Source organism: Asterias rubens, chromosome 22, assembly GCF_902459465.1.
Source record: "Asterias rubens chromosome 22, eAstRub1.3, whole genome shotgun sequence".
Classification (NCBI taxonomy): Eukaryota; Metazoa; Echinodermata; class Asteroidea; order Forcipulatida; family Asteriidae; genus Asterias; species Asterias rubens.
In genome coordinates, this window is record NC_047083.1 from 2,872,454 (window position 1) to 2,898,136 (window position 25,683).

Below are 25,683 nucleotides of genomic sequence, written 5' to 3' on the forward strand. Positions count from 1 at the left end.
CTTGTTTTTGTGCTTAAGCAACTTTTTCATTCGTATGCTCACATGGTGTATACCAACATAATCACACAATAACAACCCTGTAAAAAGTTGGGCTCAATTGGTCATCGACTTTGCAAGAGAATAAAAGAAGAAAAAAACATCCTGGTAATACATTACTTTGTGTGCTTTCTGATGCATAATGAAAAGGTTCAGCTAATGTATTTGTTATGAATTTGAGTTATAAATTACCTCTTTCTCAAAAATTATATGTTACTTCAGAGGGAGCTGTTTCTCTCAATGTTTTATCAATTTTTATGTCAACAATTATTTTGAGGAATTACCAATAGTGTTCATTACCTTTAAAGAACGAGGGACGGATCACCAATTCTAAAATCTTTCTTTATTGATACGAGTAGTTTGCCCTGTGCAAAGTTTTACCGTTGAATGATGTTGGGGTGCTTTACAGAGACAAATTCTGTTTTATAGGCAAGTTGATAGATCGAATTAGAAAAATAAAAAATAAATGCATATACATTAAAGGATGGGGAGTGTACATGCAATACGGTTACTTAACATAAGTTATGAAATATCAGTCAAATACGATTGGAAACTGAACTTTACTTTAAAAGCAGTTTTTTACACTGCGTGTTTAAAGCTGGAATTGTATTCATTTTAAATTATTTAAACATGATACTAAAAACAGAAAAATAAGAGAATTACGAAGAAACATTTACTTAAAAATACACAAACGTTCAGAGCAAAAAGATTGTACAGTAAAAATAAATAAAAAAGGATTCAGGTTGCTATTTCTGGTAGCAATAAAATTATTACTAAAAGGTGCCGAGTTGATGAAGCACAAACACTCTAAAGTACTTCAACTCTTTATTGAAGTACGCAAGTGTGTCATAAGCGACCAACTTCGACGAAAAAAGCAAAACCCTAAACCCTGTTTGACAACAAGTTCAATGTCTATTTTTACAGACCTCTATAAATAAACACCTGTCACTCGGAAACTGGTTAAAAATTTGATTTTTAACTCGAACTCTGGATGTTTTTATTGAAAAAGGTTACTAAAATGTTGAAAAAGCACAAGATACTCAAAACTCTTTCAACTTATTGTTGAAGTACATTATGGTGTTATAAGTGACACACTTCAACGAAGACAGCAATACCTGAAATAAGTTCTATGGCTTTTTCTACAGACCTCTGCAGATTATTAAACAACCGTCACTCGAAAACTGGTTAAAAACATGAAATTTAACTCGAATTCCGGTCATTATTTATGAAAAAAAGATTACTAAAACGTTGAAAAAGCACAAAATACTCCAAAGTACTTCAACTTCTTGTTGAAGTACGTAAGGGTTCCATAAGCGACCCACTTCAACGAAATACGGCAATAACCTGAATATCTATTTCTACACAGACCTCTGAAGGATCATAAACACTCATCACTCAAAAAAAAAAAGACAAAGGAAAACAATAAGATACAGCTTAAATACTTGTAATAGGCCGACAGTGAACCAAAATATGAGCCGTCCGCTCCTGTCATATCCGGCCATTCACAAACAACAAAACAACAACTTCTCAGAATATTTCCCAAGAATATTTCCCCCGTCACGGCTGATGTCAATATCAAATCAAGGTGACATCAATTTAAACATTTCCGAACACGTCTCCCCTCGCCCACCGAATTTGTTAAAACCCAACTCGCTCAATCCCATCGTTGAGGGCGTGGACTTGATCCCCACCGCGCAGCCTCACTGCGCATGTTTTAGTTTTAAGTACCGCCCACTCAGAAAACGCATGCCTGTATATAGCCCTCACCTACCTTTATCTGTATTCCGCTTTTCAAACAGAACCCTGAGTACGATCATTGACGAAATGGAGTGGTTTACGAAGTGTTGTCTGCTGGTGATTTTGGCCGTGTGCTTCGGCAGTAGTTTCGTGCTTGGAGACGGTAGGAACCTACAAGGGTACAACGGTAAGACAAAAACACTCCTCGGTCTTTTTTTTTAATAATTATTTGTTTGTGATTATCAGTGAAAAAAAAAAGGATGGTTTGCGGTAAAACCATGTAATGATAATCTATGAATGAGTTGGGGTGGTTCTGAAAAGAACCGTTGGTTTTTAACTCGACGTTTCGATCAGTATGGTCTGATTGTCTTTCTGGAGAAAGATTACCATCGAGTACTGGTTGGTTGTTTTATGGTTTATGTCTTCCGTTTTTAACTTCGGTCAGTAAGTAATTATTTTGTTGTTGGCGCTTTATGGTTAAAGATGGAGCCTATAAAACTCATCTAAATCGAAAGACTTCAAGAAAGTAAAATCACTGAATATTATTTGGTCGTATAATAATTACAATTATTAGGTGTTCGATTTTAACTTCTGTCTAAGTAAGTCAAAACTACTGCTGGTAATTTCTCACTTAAATAAAAAAGAAAAAAGTATAGCAAGAAGTCTTTTATTCCTATCTGAAAGCGCACAAATTCGTCCAATAATGGTGTTTTTTTTTCTCTGATCATTTTCTCGCAACCTCGATGACCAGTTTAGCTGAAATTTTAACAAGGATACACCAAGTGAGACGACTGGTATTTGACAATTACCAAAGGTGTACCTTCCCTTTAAAAGCAATGTCCCCGATTACAAGGTTCCTTGTGAAGCATTAAATACACAAATTGGGAAAAATACACGCGGTAAATTGCAACTACAATATGGAAACGTTTAACTCGCTTGATGTACTGTTTAAAAGAGAATAACGATAAAACTAAGCTTACGAAGAACATATTGAAGACTGACAAACACGCGAGGTACGTGATATTTGTTTCCAATACAAACACATTTGAAAGGTGTCGCACTTTGCTGTAATTATTTTGTTAAGGATAAGTATATTTATTTATGTATTTTTTTTATTCTAAAGACTCAAATTTTATTATTGTGAATGACTTAATTTTCTTGGTTGATGATTATGCAGTCGATCAAGCCCCGGGTTATTGAGATGAAACTGAAACTTGAACTGAAAAGAAATCGGGAACTTTGTTCGGGCCGCTTGATAATTATCCTTTTTTTTTTCGTATTCGCTCTTCGCTCGACAATGGCAAGAAACATTATAATAGTAAATAAGACGCAGCTTTAATGGGAACAACAAAATCAATACAGTTTGCACCCCCCCCCCCCCCACAAAGAAAATTTATTGTGCAAACTTTTGATATCTTATAGTTTGTTTTACTTTTTACTTAACGACTTGTTTCTACTACTCAACAAAGCGCCCTCTTCCGTTAAGCACAAGCAAATTATTGGTTCTCCCATTCAAATATTGAACATTGTCTGCATAGGTCACAACCTGGATTCTACCTGTTTTCTGAACGATCCAGCGGCGTTTTATAATTCCACATTACTAGCGCAACCATGCTACTGTCTGCCCTTTAAAAAAAATTAAAATGAAAAAAATATTTCATGATATTTTGGAACGGGCATGCATCCGTCCCTAATGCACCGAAATGTAACTTTATTATCAAATTAAAAAATTGAAAAATCTGTCCTGAGACACGTTATACTAGAATCGCAGGTGCAATTTCAGCGATTACCCTTTTTAGGTTAAATGGCCGGATCGAAGATTTATTTCTCCCCGAAAATAATGGTCAGAAAAATACAAAAATTACGGTACACTAACTCGCGTTGTACGACTGTGCAAGCAAGAGATTTGTGCCGGGGGCGCTCCGACCTATTTACACACGGGCACTACTTGTTTTTAACTCATGACAATTCTGAAATTGTAGATATAATTGGACTGGAGATGGGCGTCGCACATTCAGATTGATTTTGACGTGACTCAAAGTCTTATAAATAAGGTCAAGGGTGAGATCAAATGAAATAACACAAAATTATTTTCACACTGTTTGCAATGCAACTGAAATATTAAACAATAGGCAGTTTTTTTGGGGGAACCGCTCGATTTTTTTAATCGTCTATTGTAGATGGAAATAATAAAACCAACACAACAAATTGTACACAATTTCATTTCATAATGTTGTCGCGTTTTTAAATGCAGTGACACTATTGGTAATTACTTAAAATAATTGTTAGCAAACCATAAAAACCTTACTTGGTAATGAGTAATGGGGAGAGGTTGATAGTATAAAACATTGTGAGAAACGGCTCCCTCTGAAGTGGAGTAGTTTTCGAGAAATAAGTAATTTTCCACGAATTTGATTTCGAAACCTCAAGTTTAGAATCTTAGGTCTCGAAATCAAGCATCTGAAAGCACACAACTTCGTGTGACAAGGGTGTTTTTTCTTTCATTATTATCTCGCAACTTCGGTGACCAATTGAGCTCAAATTTTCACAGGTTTGTTATTTTATGCATATGTTGAAATACACTAACTGTGAAGACTTGTCTTTGACAATTACCAATAGTGTCCAGTGTCTTTAAGGAATTACCGAAAATCCGGAGCGAATATTTCCACAAAATTAGGAAGAATAGGAGTAATATAAATATACGAAGTGGAATATTTCTCCAGAGTTGTTTAAAGCCATTCTTTCGGAACAGAAACATCACAGATTTACAAATAACTTACAGGGTTTTACAGAAGGTTATGGTAAAAGACTTCTCTTGAAAAAAAAATATTCCATGAAATGCTTTACTTTTTGAGAAAACATTAAAACAATTATCAATTCTCGATAGCGAGAGCGAGAATTACGGATTTGTTTAAAGCACATGTCATGACACGGCGAAACGTGCGGACACAAGGGTGGATTTCCCCGTTATTTTCTCCCGACTCCGATGACCGATTGAGCCTAAATTTCCACAGGTTTGTTATTTTATATATAAGTTGTGATACACGAAGTGTGGGCCTGTGGACAATACTGTTTACCGAAATGTTCAATGGCTTTAATCTATCAAAACGCTCTTGTAGTCGTTGACGTTGATACCAATAATGTTCACCAAGTACAAAGATTAAAACCAAGTCACTAACAAAGCATTTCTTTTTAAACTGCGTAGGAAGGCAACAAAAAAACAATTCGTAGTTTACAAATGGAATAGTATATACGTCACTACACTATTAATGATGACGTCACTACAATATTAATGATGACGGTACTTTGTACACTCAGAACAATGGGCCTCATGTTGAGACAACAGTGTGACGCCATCAATGTATTAGGTCACCAGAGTGACGTCACCAATGGTCTTTTTTTATAGAGACTGCGAAGAATACTTTAGATGCTTTGTACATTAGTTATTTAGTACGGCTTAATTTGGTTGCAACAATCGAAATAAGAGCGAAGACAAAATCATAAAATAATATAGTTTTGATTTTTGAAGGTTATGTTGGGTTGAAACTACAAAAGGTGTTCTGATTTACTTTCTGAAAAAAAAAAAAATAAAAAAAATATTCCTAAACAAACACCAAAGAAACAATCAGGCAGTGACTTTATTATTTATTACCAGCTAAAAAATGACGTGATGATGAGTACTGGTCAAACACGTTCCCCGATTTCCTGATTAGATGTCAACCCATACTTTAGCATCAACTACTTTACAACCCACATTAACGCTCTGGCCCATTTACTGTTTTGTGTCTCAAGCTACAATGAAGTGTTAACACAAAGTGTGCTTCGGCTTTCCCCTGAAGATCACCAACTGGTTCTAATAGAAACGTCAGGTAGTAACACCTCCTGCCCGTATTTTCGCAGGTCCGCTCACATAATCAACCCCAACGCACATAACCAACATGATAATTCATTCGGTAACCCCCCCCCCCCCGCCTGATTGCGTACCATAAACACGTTCGGCTTTCTCATGAAGATCACTAGCGCTTCTAATGGAAACGTCAAGTTGTAGACCACCTGCCTGTTTTTTTCTCAGGTCTACTGACACAATCAACCCAACCTTAACAACACATGATTATTCCTTCGGGTAACCTCCCCTGCTTGCGGACCAAAAATACATTAAGCTTTCTCCCGAAGATCACTACTGCTTCTGATCGAAACGTCAAGTAGTTTACACCACCCGCCTGTATTTTCACAGGTCTGCTCACGAAATCAACTCCAACGCATTACACATGATTTGTTATTCGGTACACCCCTGATTGCGGACCATACACACATTCGGCTTCCTCCTGAAGACCACTACTGCTTCTGATCGAAACGTCAAGTAGTTACACCACCTGCCTGTATTTTCACAGGTCTACTAACATAATCAACCCAACGCATTACACATGATTTTTCATTCGGTGTCCCCCCTGATTGCGGACCATACAAACATTCCGCTTTCTCCTGAAGTTCACTCCCGCTTCTAATCGAAACGTCGGGTAGTTTACACCACCCGCCTGTATTTTCACAGGTCTACTCACATAATCAACCCAAACGCACAACTCCTTCGGTAACCTCCTCTCTGATTGCAGAGCCACCATACAAATTCTAATTAAATTAAGAGCCCCGAATAATATTATCCACGGCAAATTTCATGCACTGAACTGTTAATTTTGCGCTTCGTTTAAGTTGATTAAAGATTTTTGAGTTGTCACTATTTGAGCCGGGTCGATGCAAGCATTCACTATGTGGATAGGCAGGAAATTAGCGCTGCCAGACGCCACGTGTATTCCAAACACCTTCAAATTTCGTATCCTTTATCATACGATATTTGATGGTGGTTCCGTCTTTAAAGTGACAATACACAGCTACTTTTTCATTATTTTTAGTTTCTTTTAAAGATTCGTTTTAACTATAGCGTATCCACCTGATTTAAAGGCAGTGGACACTATTGGTAATTGTCAAAGACTAGCCTTCACAGTTGGTGTATAAAACATGTGCATAAAATAAAAAAACTTTGAAAATTTGAGCTCAATCGGTCACCGAACTTGCGAGATAATAATGAAAGAAAAAAAACACCCGTGTCACACGAAGTTGTGTGCGTTTAGATGGTTGATTTCGAGACCTCAAGTTCTAAATCTGAGGTCTCGAAATCAAATTCATGGAAAGTTACTTCTTTCTCGAAAACTATGGCACTTCGGAGGGAGCCGTTTCGCACAATGTTTTATACCATCAACCTCTCCCCATTACTCGTCACCAAGAAAGGTTTTATGCTAATAAATATTTTGAGTAACTACCAATAGTGTCCACTGCCTTTAAAAACACTTGACACAGTTGGTAATTGCCAAAGACATGTATTCTCACTTGTTGTATCTCAACATGCATATACAATGACACAGTATGTTGACATCTTGACTCAATCGGTTATCCTTGCGGATAAACAAGGGACTGATAAAATTCAAAGTGTGCTTAAATCATTCTGCCAATACTGAACTCTTTGTAAACTTTCTTGATACACTAAGATAATGGTCTACCTCGTTGTTAAAAGAACTGTATTGTAAGATAAAAATAAATAAAACGAAAGGCCAAACGCGACACAGTGCATTAGAACAAATCCTATCCGGAAATCGGTGATCACTGTATACTTTTCAATCGATTCTGCCTTTGGCGCCGAGACCACATTAACTCGTACTGTACCCTATCGGCCCGACCGATCAAACGTGCCTTGTAAAGGAGACTATACTATATGATGGTTTTACGTTACATTGACCCAGGCCGGACACTTCACTACCAAGTTTAAAGGCACTGGACACTATTGGCAAATGCTTGGAATAATTGTTAGTATTATTTGTTTTGTGGTAACGAGCAACGGAGAGCTGTCGATAGCATTATACATTTTTTTTGAGAAACGGCTCACAAAGTTTGAAGGCATAGCTGTACACTACTGTCAATTACTTACAATTATTGTTAGCATAAAAACTTACTTGGTAACGAGCAACGGAGAGCTGTTGATAGTATAAAACACTGTGAGAAAAGGGGTAATTTCTCACTCAAATAATAAACGACTTCAGACATGATGCCTTTTCATTAAGCACACAAAGTTGTGCAAAAATGGTGTTTTTGTATTTTCGTTCACTATTCTTTTTGCGACTTCGAAGATCAACAACGAGCCACAAAAATCACATTTGTTAGTGCATAGATTCAAATGTTGAGATGCACCAAGTGAGAGGACCGGTCTTTGACAATTACTAAAAGGCGTCCCAGTGCCTTTAAGGGAAGGGATAACTTGATATCAGCGGTCATTCGTGTACGACATTATAATGTAGTCTTTGAAGTTAAATTTAAGCATTGGAAAAGTGGTGTTACTGTAAGCTTTGAATCAAGATTATGTACAACATTGGTAATAATGGCAAAACTGCTGTAGTGGTTTGCTTACTATCTTTGAATCAAGATAAGGTACAACATTTGTAATGTTGGCAACACTGCTGCTACTGGTATGCTTACTGTCTTTGAATCAAGATATGGTACAACATTTGTAATGTTGGCAACACTGCTGCTACTGGTATGCTTACTGTCTTTGAATCAAGATAAGGTACAACATTTGTAATGTTGGCAAAACTGCTGCTACTGGTATGCTTACTGTCTTTGAATCAATATAAGGTACAACATTGTTAATGTTGGCAAAACTGCTACTACTGGTATGCTTACTGTCTTTGAGTCAATATAAGGTACAACATTTGTAATGTTGGCAAAACCCCGGCTACTGGTATGCTTACTGTCTTTGAATCAAGATAAGGTACAACATTGGTAATGTTGGCAAAACTGCTGCTACTGGTATGCTTACTGTCTTTGAATCAATATAAGGTACAACATTGGTAATGTTGGCAAAATTGCTGCTACTGGTATGCTTACTGTCTTTGAGTCAAGATAAGGTACAACATTTGTAATGTTGGCAAAACTCCGGCTACTGGTATGCTTACTGTCTTTGAATCAAGACAAGGTACAACATTGGTAGTGTTGGCCAACTTGCTGCTACTGATTGCTTAATGTTTTTGAATCAAGATAAGGTATAACATTGCTATTGTTGGCAAAACTGCTGCTACTGGTATGCTTACTGTCTTTGAGTCAAGATAAGTTACAACATGGGTAATGTTGGCCAACTTCGGTATGCTTACTGTCTTTGAATCAAGACAAGGTACAGCATCGGTGATAATATGGGCAAAACTGCTGCTTCGAATCAAGACAATGTTGGCAAACATCTGCGTTGGTATGGTAACTGACTTTGAATAAAGGTACGGCACATGCATTGTGTGCAAAATGTTCATCCTTTGGTTCGGTTTCTTTCTCTTTGAGAACAAAGGAAAGTTTCCCCCAAAAAGAAATTTCGTGAAACTTTGCTGTTTGTGAATCGATGGGTGTTTTTTGTTGGTATCGACGGTGAACTTTGGTCGTACAAATACTGTATGAAATTCAAACATCTTGTGGTTGTTTCGATTTCTCAGGAATACAATCGACATTTAAAGTTCGTTTACCACAAACAAATAAAACGACATAGAACGGTGAGACCTAGATGACGTAAAGTCAACTTTGAATATTTGACCGTGGGAAATTTTTGAAAAGAAAAACCAAGTAACAAATCCAAAATAATGTATACATTATTGAAGCACAGTGGTTTATAAATTATTACATTAGCGTCTCTAATGTCATAAACAAAATGCACACAATTATTTGTTAAAAGGAGAAAAATTGACTATTAAAAATTGAAAACTGTTCTGAAGGATACTGTTTCGCACAGGGGGACAAAACAAGACACGCACATGAACTTGATCTATGAATAATGAATCATAATATAATAATTTAAAGATATTAGGTACCTTTAAAAGTGGAAGATAAACCCCTCATGGGAAACGATGATTTATGATACTTTAAGTTGTGGTTAAAAACAAATTGACTGCTTTGGTGAGTATTACGCCTAGTGTGACCACCGACACGCGATTCGTTTAGAGATTAGAGCGAGTTAGCGATACTCACTCGTGGGGCCCAGCGCTCGCTTTTCCCCCCACGGACCAAACCGACAACAGCCCATCCAATTACGGAGTTCAACCGATCGTTGCGTGCGCCAGACGTTTGTTAAGAAACCCAACCGAATTAGGACTTAATTCACCTGGGGACGAGACATCAAATGGCATTATACAATTGATGGGTTCTGTTATCTCTAGTCATTTCCTCTTCGCTCGATCCCTTGCACTGTACATTTGCATTATCATTATTGATTTTTTTTTTTTTGCGATGGCTGACAAATTGAGAGTGGGGTGGTGAAAATATGAATAATCTTTTTCGACGTAACTTTATTTATTTACTGAATGTCACGACAGTACTTATAATTTGCCCGACTGGGGAGCTATTAAATTTCCGATTCGATGATCGAGATAAAGTAACCGGTCTATGCACTTACCGAGGACTTAAGAAAGCAAATTGCGTTCTGCAAAATATTGTGATCGCATGATGATATTTTCAAACAATATAAGTTTTGTGAAACTTATCTTTGAATGTCAAACTGTTACGCCTTTGAACAGGTCAACAGTTTAGGCCCTACCTGTTGAGCCAGGAAGATGCAGTATAGCCATTCGAATCAACTTATTATCTGAAACTAGACTACCCTTAAAGTAGAAGGTACCACTTCGACTTGAAGCGGATTTACATGTCGATGTCCCACAGGGATCAATTCTTGGACCTCTGCTTTTAATCATTTGTATTGACATTCGAACACCCATTTCAGACAGGCAAGCCAGAGTTGCGCCGAACCAAATTTAGGAGTGACTCTAGGTCGACCCAAATGAGTTTCGGGTTCGGACAGGCGTAATATTCAAACATTACTATGGTTCAACCTCTTGCACCTTTTGAAATGAAACTTCACTAACTATTTGTAAATAGCATTTGAATAACGAGCCAAATTATACTTTGCCTTTACACCCCTGAGCTGAACAAGCTTAAAAAGTTCCAAAAACATCATTCCCCCACTCTATCTCTTCATTATCAATTTATGCAAAAGCTACTAACAAAATATTTTCCACTGGACACAATTTGGTATTGATTTTTGTTCTATCCAGTTCTGTTTACTTTTGTTTCGAGCATTTACCTCCCACGTTGTTTTTCCATTTAAACTTCCAGACAGCGCATTTTAAGTAAGCCGTACATTACATGGATTTGCAAAAAAACAGTTAATGTCTTGACGTCCCGAGTCTTTACATAAAATGTACTAGCATTAAAATTTAGAGAAATCCATTAAAAAAAAATAAAAAAATTGTCATTTAATGTCACTCTGTATCACACAAACACTTTCAAAATATCTTCAATTTTGTTAAGGACAAAACATCATCAAATTGTTTTTACGTCAATGCAAGTGAAAATGAACTGTAGGCCTTCTGTCATTCATTGTCTTGACATAGACAATGACAAAATACTGTCCTGTCATTGCTAATGACAAACATATCCTAGAATAATCCTCCGTGTCAACTGTTAATCACAAACAAAAATTAATATTCAAGTTACCGTAAATGTCATAGCTTGTGAAAAGCGAATTGTCGAAGTGTCCCCAAAATGTCTCTGTTAAAGAGAAAGACATCTTCATATTGTCCTTCAAGCCATCGTTAATGACAAACTAATCCTCGAACTCTCCCTGATGTCAATGTTCATCACAACAAAATTGTCTTTGATGTAATGTTTTTAAATGAGGAGTACTTTAAGAAAACAGTTCTGTTAAATCATGCGTCAGTTTTGAAAACTATGAGTCACGGACGCCAACCATCCATTGAATAAATAGTCACTGCTGATTGGTTAAATTAACCACACGTGACGAGAAAGCTTAAAGTAGGCGTAACCCCACGTGATCGGAGACCGTCCAATCAAAAGTCTGAATAGAATCAGGGTTTTCTTGAATGTTGGCTTGAATGTGCTAAAGGCATTGAAAACTATTGGTAATTGCTCGAATAGCATTACAACTTACTTGGTAACGAGCAATGGAGAGCTGTTCATAGTATAAAACATTGTGAGAAACGGCTCCCTCTATAATAACGTAGTTTATTTTTTGAAAGAAGTAATTTCTCACTGAAACAATAAAAGACTTCATCTGAAGCCCCTTTATTATGCATCTGAAAGCACACAAAGAGATGCAACAAACGTGTTTTTTCTTCCATTATTCTCTTGGAAATTCGATGACCAATTGAGCCCAAATTTTCACAGGTTTGTTTCTTAAATGCATTATGTCGGGATACACCAAGTGAGAAGACTGGTCCTTGTCGACCACCAAACTTGTTCACTGCCTTTAAAGGCAGTGGACACTATTGGTAATTACTCAAAATAATTACTAGCATAAAACCTTTCTTGGTGACGAGTAATGGGGAGAGGTTGATGGTATAAAACATTGTGAGAAACGGCTTCCTCTTAAGTGGAGTAGTTTTTAAGAAAGAAGTAATTTTCCACGAATTTGATTTCGAGACCTCAAGTTTAGAATTTGAGGTCTCGAAATCAAGCATCTGAAAGCACACAACTTCATGTGACAAAGGTTTTTTTTTCTTTCTTAGTTATCTCGCAACTCCGACAACCAATCGAGCTCAACTTTTCACATGTGTGTTATTTTATGCATATGTTGAGATCCAGCAAGTGAGTTGACTGGTCTTTGACAATTACCAATAGTGTCAACTTCCTTTAAGTAAAAGTAACATATAGCATAATATGTACTTTGACGATAACGTAGCGATTGTTACTAGACATTTACCTAATGTGTCTTTCTGTACACAAACACATTAAATTTTTTATTTGTTTTTGTTTTTTTAACTGGTGCCAAAGTTCTTCACGTTCCTTGTCTAGCTGAGCTTAGAATGCTATCCAACAGTCTCCATGTCTTTTCCCCCTTTCTAGTGAATTCTCTCAGACCGACTAGATGAATTTTTCATTCTTGCCTTAGCATGTCCAGAGTTTTTCCGGCGCATCTTGTGGGCTTGTCAACAAGTCATTCCGGCGAGGCACTTTACCGTGTTAAGTCCACACATCGCACGGGGCTCAGCGCATCGATTGACGGCGCAATGATCGCAGTATTTGACCATAGACAAACAAAACCAACAAGGGGTCATTATTGTGATTTACATGTCTTCTGGTGATTAGGTATTCTAGAGACGGCTGCGAAAGACTAATTCTAGGAGAAGGACAGTGCATTAAGTTCAATCTCTCACAGCGAACCAAAACGGATTAAGGGTCTCAGATTTGAAATGTGTGTTCTCTTCAAATCACTCACGTCACAACAACGTCAGAGTGCAGGGCCCAATTTCATAGAGCTGCTTAAGCAGTCTACTTTGCTTATAAGTGTTGTGCTTAGCAAAAGTTCACAGGAGGTGGCAACGAAGGACTACTGCTACCATTCTGACAGAGTACAGAGCTCACTCACACACACAACGAACCAAATTGGATCAAGGGTCTCAAATTTGAAATGTGTGTACTCGAACTGCTAACGTCACATTGTCAGACACGCCAGAGTCCGGGGCCAAATTATTTCATAGAGTTGCTTAAGCAAACTATGTTGCTTACACATTTTGTGCTTAGCAGATAACAGGTGGCGGCTGCGAAAGGCTAATGCTAGTACCATTTTATAGACAGTGCATAAATAGATTTTAAAAGGGGTCTTAGATTTTAAATGTCTGTACTCTTTAAATTACCCACGTCACATTACGTCAGAGTACAGTACCCAATTTCATAGAGCTGCTTAATCGGACTATTTTGCTTACAGATTTTGTGCTTAGCAGAAATTACCTGGGGTGGCTGCGAAGACTAATGCTACCATTCGGACAGTGCACACAGTTCAATCTCGAACAGCGAGCAAAAATGGATTAAGGGTCTTGGATTTGAAATAATGTGTACTTTTTAAAATACTAACATGTTATTAACGTCAGAGTCAAGGCTTGTTATTATCGGAAACGCACATACTTTAATCAAATGAAGCTTAGCATAGACTGGAAGAAGAGACTAAATTGCCACTATTTTTTACTCGCTCTCGCCACAGATTAGTTTTGCATCATTGCTTTCGTTAGGGGGTCCATACTCGACAAGCTTTGCTTTTTATGGGCCACCTCTAACTCCATCACCTTGTCATTTATGTTTTGCCTTTGCGATAACTTTCCGTATGGCGCCACCACTTTTTCACTTATTTTTAGAAAAAGGGATATCTCATTGAGGTAAATTAGATACTATATTATTTTTAATATCGAATGAAAAAGTGGTGGCGCCATACGGAAACTTTTCCTTGAATTGAATTGAGGATAAGAGCTGCTGTTATCTTACCTTTAGTTTGTGCTTCAAAGACGAAGCCAGACGTTGTGCTTAGACGCTCAGTCATAAGCCCAGGTTGGACTCCTCCTTTGCAGGCATCGCGACAGTGGCACTGACCATGACGTCCTACCAGGGCTAGCCCAGTCTTTAGTTCTTCGTTTGTAAACCAATTCCAATCACACCTTGAGAAACACTGTTCAAACCATCCATAGAAATACAGCCAATATCACAAAAATGTTACAGTTTTCCAGTCCAAGTTGGTCAAACAAGCGTAATCCTTAAGTCCGTATATACATCCAGCTAAAAATCCATGTAAAATAGCAGACTGTCATTTTGCAAATGGTGGACGACAACAGCGAACTGCCGTATGGCTGGGCTGCACGGTACTGCCCAGCCACCGGTCATGCCCGAATGCGTTATTACGTAACGTCCTGAACATAGTTGACAAAGGTCATTGGTTCGAATCCGACCCGAGTGATTTGCTTGTGATTTTTGTTCACATGGTTCGGGTAAGTACTGAGTATACAGTGATATTACACATCGGTGTAACCTTTATGGGGTAAAAAACGAATGAATATTCATTTATCCACGATGCAAATTTAACATCTATTTAACAGTTGACAATCACAGATTTGGTAAGAAAACAACTCGTCTAAGATCTCATTTTTACAAAAAAACTTTCACGGTTTAATGATGAGGCTAGTAGAAAACATCCCTTGAAATATTATTGTTGTCTGTAATGTCATATTTGATGAGAAATAATAAACCAATGTGAGTTTATTATGCAGTGAGCGTTTTATTCAATTCTCACCCTTTAGAGTTTGGCTCAAAAAAGAATCGGCTTTGAGATATTGATAGTTCTTGACGTTTCGATCAGTGTAGCGGGAGCGCTTCCAACATTTTTACCCCTGATCACTGGGCCAATTTATTGACTCCTTAAACCATCTCAGCTCACTAGAAAACCGAAAATAAATTACAAGAACCATCTCTGCCCTTCCATTAACCCATTTACCTGTGGACAAAGTGTCTTGGTCAAGTAATACACAAGCGTTACGCCCGGGACTCGAACCAGCACTCTGCTAAACAAAAACACCACAGTTTTGAGTTCGGTGATCTATCTGTTCGGCCACGACACCCCGGGCCTCACATAACCATCCTGAGGAAAATTTCACCAGTTTAGGATGTTTTTAAATGGCACTCGTTTGTGGAGTGTTTTTTTACACTGGTTGTATGACTTATGAATATCACTTTTAAAGGCAGTGGACACTATTGGTAATTACTCAAAATAGTTATTAGCATAAAACCTTCCTTGGTGACGAGTAATGGGGAGAGGTTGATGGTCTAAAACATTGTGACATTGTGAAAAACGGTTCCCTCTGAAGTGCCATAGTTTTCGAGAAAGAAGTAATTTTCCACGAATTTGATTTCAAGACCTCAAGTTTAGAACTTGAGGTCTCGAAATCAACCATCTAAACGCACACAACTTCGTGTGACAGTAATGTTTTTTCTTTCATTATTATCTCGCAAGTTTGATGACCGATTGAGCTCAAATTTTCACAGGTTTGTTATTTTATGCATATGTTGAGATACACCAACTGTGAAGGGTAGTGTTTGACAATTACCAATGGTGTCCACTGCCTTTAATGGCTTCAGGTATTTAAAGATACCATGATATTGTTTTTACACGCCCAATCATGTTATGAAGTGATGGAAATTGAACTACTAATGCACTTAAAAACCCAAGTAAAGTGTTGACATTGTCCATCTATTGCTCCCTTGTGGTGTTAATTACTTCACAAAATGATTTCTTAACCTGAAAATAATGAAATGAATATCACAAATTAAAAAAAAACATTATTCTTGAAAATAACAACACCCCTTTGGTGTATTGATGTAGCAGTTTTGGCCACATTTGACGTATGTACTTATAGTGTTTGGATAAGATTAAAGTTCCCGTGTGATGAGTCCAAACCTGGTTACTTAAATGCTGCGTTTTGCCCGGGGTGATTTCCAGTTTACCTATTCAATTTCAGTGTACCAACACATTCTCAAAACACTCCAAAAGCTTGGCTTCTTTCTCCCGATCCCCTTCATGAACCACCCTAGGTTTGTCTGTTATCCAAAGGAAACAAGATGGACAGTCATAACAATCACGGGGGAAAAACACGCTCAAGTTGTAGAGATGCCTCATACCTTTAAAAAAAACGCGTGCTGTTACGCGCGGGATAATGTTACCGATACCCGACACTGAACTTCTTGCACTGCCCCACCGTGGCGAACCCCTGTGTAGGGCTACCGGAGAAAAGTCAACATCTAACGGTACGTCAATGTTGGAGGATTGAGGTCGGGCTTGATTCTCGGGGTATGGGAGCTTGAGCTGGTTGTCTAGGATTGAGACAGATTTCTGCTTGACCTGGGAGCGTCAGGCTCCGTTAAAGTTCGATACTCGGGGATTTTGTTGATGAGGAGAGAGAAAACGTCTTGTTTGACGTCACGGCTTACCAGCAAGACATGAACTCGTCTTCAAAGGGGGATCCAGTGTAAACAAATTGTTTTCTCATTGTACACGCACATTAAGTATAGATGTACACTAATGCTTGGACTGCGAATCTCCGTGTAAAATGTGTGGGAAGATCCTGACGTAGGCTCAATGGGTGCGTTCGATTAGCTTCTGTGTCGACTCGGGTGAGCCCCCTGACGATCACACTCGCTCTCTCTTGGTGACGCCATGCACCCCGGGTCACCCCCAAGTGACCCACTCCACAAGCAGGGCACTGGAGTCTCACCTGGGTGGGCCCTTGGAATGACGTCAAAGCTATTCGAACGTACCGGGGCAGACCGGGGTCGACCGGGGTCGACCAAGGGAAGCTAATCGAACGCACTCATTGTACATGCCCATTTACATGTCTGATCAGTAGGCCTTTGTGTATATATGTACAAATGCTTTGACTGCGAATCTCCGCGTGAAATGAAAGCGAGGTAATAATAATAATAATAACAGTATTTATAAAGCGCCAAATTGCCAAAGGATACAAGGCGCTGAGAAGGAATGAAGAGGGAAAAAGACAGAACAAAGATAAAGATGACCAGCTACGAAGAGGCAAAAAGGTGGGTTTTGAGAGCACGTTTGAAGGCTGGGACACTGTTGGAGCTTCTGGTAAGGGTAGGTAGAGAATTCCATAGTCGGGGAGCAGCAATTGAAAATGCCCTATTACCTGCAAGTTTATGGGTTTTGTGAACTGAAAGGGATTTACCAGTAGTAGAGCGAAGAGAGTAAGAAGATGTCTGGAGTGAAAGGAGAGAGGAGAGATAATCCGGGGCACAGTAATTGAGGGATTTATATGTGTGGACCATTGTACGGAATTGAATGCGTTGGGCAACTGGAAGCCAGTGTAATTGCTTGAGAAGTGGAGATGAGTGAGTGAATTTGGGCAGCTGAAAGATAAGTCTGGCACAGCGGTTTTGGAGCCGTTGAAGGCGGGAAACATCTTTCTGTGAAACACCATTCAGGAGGCAGCAGCCATAGTCCAGCTTGGACAGAATTAAGGCACGGACAGCATTATGGCAGGCGCTGAAATCAAGAAACCTCCTGATCCGGCTTAGGTTGCGTATATGCCAGTTAAGAGAGCGACAGAGCTGAGTAATGTGAGCAGACATGGACATGTTGCGATCGAAAACAACACCCAAGGTTCTGACAGATGGAGAAGGATGAATTTGAGTGCCATTTAGATTAAAGGTGAGGTGATCCAGATTTTTGAGGTGAGTGGGAGAGGCTGCAATGAAGAATTCCGTCTTATCCGGGTTCATCTTGAGCTTATTGGTGACCAACCAGGATTGAAGTTCGTTGACACACCGAGACAAACGAAACAAAGCACAAGCAGCATCTCCAGGGCGGGAGGGGTTGAATGTTAAGAACAACTGTACATCATCAGCATACATGTGGTACTGGATTGAGTGACGTCGAATAAGTTGACCAATGGTGTGGGAGTAATAAGTGAACATCTGAGGTCCAATGACGGAGCCCTGAGGAACGCCATATTTTGAGCTTTGCTTCAGTAGAGAGGGCATCCTTAACACAAACCTGGCTAGATCTATCACTCAAGTATGTGTGGAACCACTGGTGAACAACTCCATCTAAACCAAAGTCACATGTGAGCCGCTGAAGGAGAATATTGTGGTCAACTGTATCGAAAGCGGCCGACAAGTCTACCATGATGAGAAAAACGGCCTGGTGTGAATCAATAGCTCTGAGAAAAGCATCTTGAACTGTAAGAAGTGCTGTTTCAGTGCTATGGCAAGGACGGTAGGCAGACTGTAAAGGCTCAGACAAGTCATTAGATTTGACAAAAGAAGCAACCTGTGAGGAGACTACCTTTTCAATGAGTTTACCAAGGAAGGGTAGATTGGAGACAGGTCGGTAACTCGTGAGTTGCTGAGTGTCAAGGGATGGCTTCTTAAAGGTCAATGGTGCAATTTGAAAGATCCCCACGTAGGCTCAATGTAGGCTTATGGCGTAATTCACGCGCCTCAAACTGTGACGTCAGATGTTCAGGCCTACCTTGAGTCGCACCTGCAGTACAGTACACTATACACACAGTGCACGGTGTATAATATTGATTGTGGGTTAGGCATACACAGACCTTTTCTTACCGAGGTTGGTGGTGGTGGTGGTGGAGGGGGGGGGGGGATGAGAAAACATAAAGATGGACTGCAAAATAATAAAATTCAACGTCGATACACGATAGTTTACGAGAGCGATATTAAAACAGCCGGGGTGAAGGTAACATTGTCGGGTGTTATAACACCGATTATTTTTTGTTCTAACAAAAAACAAATAACAACAGTCGTAACGAAATTGCGAATGGAGCCCAATCCAAATATTAAATACTTTTGTTACGCGCTCATATATGCCGTGAAATGACGAGGTACCTGCTAGTCTAGATAATGACAGCACTGGTTCATACTGCCTGCAATTTTTTGTTTCATTTCAGATACATTATTTTGATGTCAACATCAGACAATACAAAAATATGATGCGAAGCAGATTTTTACGTCACATGCCTGTTTTCAAGCGAATATTTAGCAGGATTTTGAACACAACCGAATTGTTTCGAATTATTCGTTGTGAATTTGCGTGGAATGAGGTGCATGTTCAAACTTGATCGTCCCCCATAATATGCCTAACATTAGTCTGCTGCCACCAACGGCAGATCGTCTTATAGTAGGCCCCCTATTTTCAAAGGTTTGAACTTTGTAGATGGCAATTAAGACAAACTAGCTGAACTTTTGACGATGTGTCTGGTCCTGAGATGAACCATCGGTGAAATTGTTAACGTTTCGACCAGTAAGCTCTGTTTGTCTTCACGAAATTGTTGATGCAAAGTGTTTGTTAATTATGTTTATTACTTGATTTGGGGTTGAACAAAACAAATGACTCCAAGAGTGGGACTCGAACCAACAACCTCCGGATTAACATGCCAAGTGAGCTATCCATCCCTATACATTGGCGGTCTCCCTATTTGTTAAAGGGTGCGTTCGTTTAGCTTCCCTGGGTCTACCCTGCGGTGCTCACTCGGGGGAGCCCCTGACAAGAGTTAAACGAACGACCCACTCACCGCTCTCGTAGTGACGTCGTTTACCTGGGGCCAGCCCCAAGTGACCCACTCCACGAGCAGGACACCTGGGGCTGACCCGGGTGAGCCCATGAAATGACGTCAAAAGCTATTCGAACGCACCGGGGCAGACCGGGAATGACCCAGGGAAGCTAAACGAACGCACCCAATATCTTTGTTCGCAGGTGTCAGTTGAAGCCATTTCAAATTTATCCAGCCATTTTACCTTGTGGTTTAAAATATGTGCTTATTTCCTCCATGTACTCACTTTTACAGGCGATCTTTACAATGGCGAATTCGAGAACGAAGAGGGTACGGAAGCTTTACGGAATATCATCGGTCAGATCATCGATGACGTCGACGCTAAAAATAACATCCGGACGGCCATCTTGGAGGACACCCTTGAGCATGCGCAGTACGAGCCAGACAAGAGGTCCGGCCGGTGCCGCTCGGGAACAAAGTGTATCATGAGAGGTCCGAACCCAAACACAGCCAGCCGGGTTCTACCATTCGGAAAGAGGGAGGACGACTCGCCCAACAAGCTAGCACGGAGGGGACGCGGACCACCCAAGAACTCCAGAGCTCGGGGCGGCAGGACCCTACTGCCTTTTGGGAAAAGACGCTAACTCAGTCGATTGTGAAGTATTTTATTTCCCATAATTATTTTGACATTATGTTTTTCCTTGAAAACAACAACCAAAAACTGTCCTTTTTAAAAATTAATCGCAAATATTGATTATGCCAATCATAAAAGTTGGTAAGCAGAAACAATTCTAACCATCAAGGAGCCAATTCAAAATAATGTTTTGACCAAAACCAACACAGATGCTTAGCAAAAACTGTAAGCACCAAGTATAAAACCTTACAGGGCTATGGAACTAGTACCTCCTAGCAGATATATTTACTTGTAAATAATATCCTTATTGGAAAACACCGCCCTCTCGTGTTTTGCATATAAATAGGAGGACAACTTTAAACTCAAGCTGTCAGTAGGTAGAAGACAAAAAATTGAAATAGTCAAAAACACATTTTGCCTAATGAGCTTCAGTTTTGGCAACAATTTTTAGATGGTTGTCTTTTAAATTAATATGCTAGAATCTGATAGTCGGTTATGATTTTGATTGGTAAGACTGCCTTTAAGTGTAAGATTCCCGTACTGCGCATGACTGAATGGTCTGATTTGTAATTTTTCTTATGATTATTGCAAGCTCTTGGCACATGCAGACAACAAAACACACACAAATTAAACTTGCATTTGAAAACCAGAGAGCCAAATGTTATAGAGCTGCTTAAACACAAAAACTAGCTTACAAGAAAAAAGTTACCAGTTAAGAATATCATTTCACATGTATGATTTGTGACTGGTATTCTGCCTAATGTTGATTAGCAAAAATTTATCCAATGCAATGAGGACGAAAGTTCCAAGAAAATACAAAAAAATGACTAATCCGGCAATTTAGGCAAATCCACTGCATCAATTCGAAAAAATAAAATAAAAATCGGGAAACAATCGTGAGTGTTTAGACAAACAAAAACACTTGTAATATTGGTTCGCCTTATCTTTTCTAGCAACCAACAGTAGACTTTAATGTTTAACATCGCATATATATACACATTAACATAAATTATTAAAATATTATTCATAATATTCAGTTTTATTTATCATTATAGGGAGATTGTATCAAACGCCACCGACATTATTGATGTAAATTTAATTAATGTATTTGTTTCGAAGAAGCACGGTGATAAACTCACATATTTGCCTGTTGTATTGAATTAAAAAGTAGAGAATAGAAATATTAAATTCGTGAACTGACATGGTTTGGGACTAGTGATGTTTTCTTACGCGATGTTACGCAAGAAAAAAATATTATTACGAGTAAAACAAATTTATGTAAATAGTAGAAATTATTTCAAGTTTAGATCTAACAGCTGACGCTAAAAACGGAACAAGACTTATAGATAAATTATATGCTATAATTTTTCGTTTGCGAATTTTTTGTTCAGTATGACTTCGGAAACCAATTTGAACAACGAACCTTAAGGAATATAATAAGCCGCTTTGCCCAATCATCTTAAGATACATTTAAAGAATTATATAGCGTGGAGCGATTGCGATGTGTTTTATATAATGGTACAAAACGTGTGACAATTATTGGGTGCGTTCGATTAGCTTCCCCGGGTCGACCCCGGTATGTGGTTTCTTTTTCCAGGACGAACGTGTGCAGATAATTTACCACATTCGTCCTGGACAAAAAAAAAACCGCCACATACCAGGGTCGACCCAGGGAAGCTAAACGAACGCACCCATTATATAAATAAACCTTGATATCCTAATATGGACGATACCACACGTCCTAGAGGGGTGTCGTACAACATGGATCAGTGATTTGGTCAGGAGGGGTAGGACAAAACTCTGCCACCATCCAACGTGTACAAAATACTAAGCCAACGGTAGATGATATTAAGGTTAAAATAACCTGTAGATCTTACACGTTGACAATAGACTAAGATTACCTCAAAAACGAGAAGCAAAAAACACCCCAAAACACCATGTTGGAAACTTGAGAAACCGGTCCTCTTAACATAGTGGAATAATCTTGGAGGAATGTGCCTATTAGGCTAACGCCGAATATCTTCTGAATCAGAATAAAATTCCTTTCACCAAACACAAGTCCTTATTATAGTTAATGTAGATGATTATTGTTGCCCCATCATTAAAAAAACCTGTGTCAGACGATACTTCACGTGAAAGCTTGTTTTTTTTTTATTGATAAATGGAATTACCAATGCCCCCACCCAATCCATGTTAACGCCCCCTTAAGCCAGTATGTTTTTACTCTAATATTTTACGTCTAGGCATAGCTGATTAGCAGGCTGTTTAGAAATACAAAGGGTTGTATTTATTTATGCTAGCTACAGAGTATTTTTTAAATCAGGGTTGAGACCCAGTTCAGGCTTCTTGGAATCACGGACGTAGTATAAGCGTTATACTGGTGCAGTATTTTGAAGTATGTGGCAGAGTCAATGGGCGTTTTCGAAAGCTCAAATCAGGCTTTGTCATAGTTAAGGCCGTGTATGGAAGTGACTTTGGCAACGGCCATAGTTAATAGCTACCATATAATTGTTGAAGTGGCTTAAAGCCTCAGTTGACACTGCAACCGGATCCGAAGTGGCAGCCGTGCTTTCGAAAACGCAGAAAACGCACCAACTACAAAAGAGAAGGGCGCCCTTCTGTTGACGTTGTACACTATGTAAGTTAGGCTCCCTGTAATATCATTATTATTTTCAAAAGGTTAGCCTGGGAAAATCCAGAATATCTGTCGAAACAGTGTGTGTTACTTGTGACGTGTTTTTAGTCTAGCATGCAACGCGACGTAATTATCTTAAGACAAAACAAAACTGAACCAATTGTAGTATTACGAAACAATAGTTTTGCTTCACACGAATTAAATTTATGTTTCTCTTAATAGACAACTTTGGTGTTCGTGAATCCAAACTCGTTGAAACTAAGTCTTGTTTCTTGTAATACCTTTACGACATCGAGCACGTAGTAATATTATGATCAACAATTTTTGTTTTCCTTTTGTTTCACAATGCTGCCTTTAATGATTGTTGGACAACAATTTATTGGTTCTTTTTTTTCTGCTGAGTACAACAATAAATCATCTTTAACGAACATTATGGTCATTGATGTTAATCATTTGTGTCAGTAGTAATACAACGGGTGATTGTGGTAATCAGTTGTCGTGACCTCACTTGACCTCAATAAAGGCACCGGTCATCTTTTGTTAATTGTCTCAGACCAGTTTTCTCACTTGGTGTATCCAAACAGTTGCATATACAAACAAAAATCAAACTCTTATGTGAACAAAACTATTTTCCCTAAAACTACATTACTTCAAAGGGAGTCATTTATGAACAACGTTTTATTATCATATCAATATCAACATCTCTAGTGCTGTATATTAACCAAGTTAGTGTTCACGGTCAATATGTTTGTAGGAGTATTTACTTCCGCTTTAATATTGACGGAGTTCTGGAAGTGTCATTTGACATAATAAACTCGAGATGGTGAAGTCATAATATGATGAGGACTTGGAAGTAGGATGTTTTCTTCCCCAAATTTGTTCATTCTTGTGGTGATGACATCTTGAAAAAAGAATATTATCTTATCTCAAGATGACTTATATCTTATTCTCGATATTTTCAAGATGTTACCCTTCTAATGGTGAATTATATCCGAAGTCATTATCCTATACGTCTTAGAATGTCGTCAAATTGAGACAGTTTATCGCATGGTGCTACTTCGATATTGTATGATGAGGAGCTTTACATTTCGGATGGCACTTCCAAAGCTCCGTACAAAGTACGTATATTGGCAATAAGACGAAACCGTACACTAAGCGAAGACCTGGCGAACTGATTCAAACAAACCAGCATCTATATCAATAAATCTGTATTGATACGAGATAAAAGTCCTACATTTGCTTTATCTTATTTCATTTAGAATTTATGGTCACAATACGTTCGGAAAAACATTGAACTTTGTTGTACTGTACAGTGGTGGTTTGAGTCTGATGTAGGCTATTCAAGTGCGGCACGAAGAGTTATTTACTTTCCAGTTATTGCATTTAAGAGTCATTCAATTATGCAGTCGTGGAATTTACACAACGATGTTTATGACATAAGACAAAATGATTCTATTTTTGTATGTACGGATGTTTGAGACCAGTTTAAAGACAGAATTGACCCGGATTTGGGGTCAGTTTGACTCGGAATCCGTGTCAATGTGACCCGGAGTTCGAGTCAGAATCCCCGCTTTTAACCAAATTTTCTAGTCACAATGACACGGATTCCGGGTCACATTGACACAAATTAACACTTATGGTTGCTTCACTCTGAAATCAATTAAGTAGTAGTTTCTGTTTAAAGACAGTGGACACTATTGGTAATTGTCAAAGACCAGTCTTCTCACTTGGTGTATCTCAACATATGCATAAAATAACAAACCTGTGAAAATTTGAGCTCAATCGGTCGTCGAATTTGTGAGATAATAATGAAAGAAAAAAACACCCTTGTCAAACGAAGTTGTGTGCTTTATGATGCTTGATTTCGGGACCTCCAATTCTAAACTTGAGGTCTAGAAATCAAATTCGTGGAAAATTACTTCTCTCTCGAAAACTACGTCACTTCAGATTGAGCCGTTTCTCACAACCTCTCCCCATTACTCATTACCAAGTGAGGTTTTATGCTGATAATTAAACAGCTCTATGAAATTGGGCCTATTTTTTCTGCTTGTTTTCATTCAATAATAACATTATACTCTAGCTTACATCTACTATACTGCACATACTTAGAACACTACTACTTAGAACTGTTTCTAGACTGATTAAAGCCATTATACTCTTTCGGAACAGAAACAAAAAAAGATCACAGATTTACAAATAACTTACAGGGTTTACAGAAGGTAATGGTAAAAGACTCTCTTGAAATATTATTCCATGAAATGCTTTACTTTTTGAGAAAACATTAAACAAATATCAATTCTCGACTACGAGAATTACGGATTTATAGTAAACACATGTCATGACACGGCAAAACGTGCAAAAAGCAAGAGTGGGTTTTCCCGTTATTTTCTCCCGACTCCGATGACCGATTGAGCCTAACTTTCCACAGGTTTGTTATTTTATATATAAGTTGTAATACACGAAGTGTGGGCCTTGGATAATACCGAAAGTGTCCAATGGCTTTAAGAATGATTTGTTAGAAATTATTTTTTAAATCTTGGAAATCTTTTCTTGTTGTGGCCCTATCCACGAAGAATGGACTTTTCGCTTCGTTTCCGGCATAAATAAATTATTACAAAGTTACAGATGTCTTGTTTATAAACGTCACCACCATTCCAAGTGGGATTTCTTAGGGCTATTTCCAAGGTTTATTTCTGACAAAAATTCAA

General features: G+C 38.5%; 1 protein-coding gene across 1 annotated transcript; it reads left to right on the forward strand.

Annotated features, from left to right (window-relative positions):
- Positions 1-1,803: 1,803 nt before the first annotated feature.
- LOC117305096 lies at positions 1,804-21,768 on the forward strand. The gene is made up of 2 exons (XM_033789837.1): positions 1,804-1,960; positions 20,001-21,768. Exons 1-2 carry the CDS (start codon positions 1,861-1,863, stop codon positions 20,348-20,350), a joined length of 450 nt encoding a protein of 149 aa, XP_033645728.1. The 5' UTR covers positions 1,804-1,860; the 3' UTR covers positions 20,351-21,768.
- Positions 21,769-25,683: the final 3,915 nt, after the last annotated feature.

Bases quoted from the DNA above. Each gene is read 5' to 3' on its own strand.
- LOC117305096 (XM_033789837.1), top strand. From the start codon at position 1,861: ATGGAGTGGTTTACGAAGTGTTGTCTGCTGGTGATTTTGGCCGTGTGC. The intron at 1,961-20,000 runs GTAAGACAAAAA...TCACTTTTACAG, and splicing joins GAACCTACAAGGGTACAACG to GCGATCTTTACAATGGCGAA.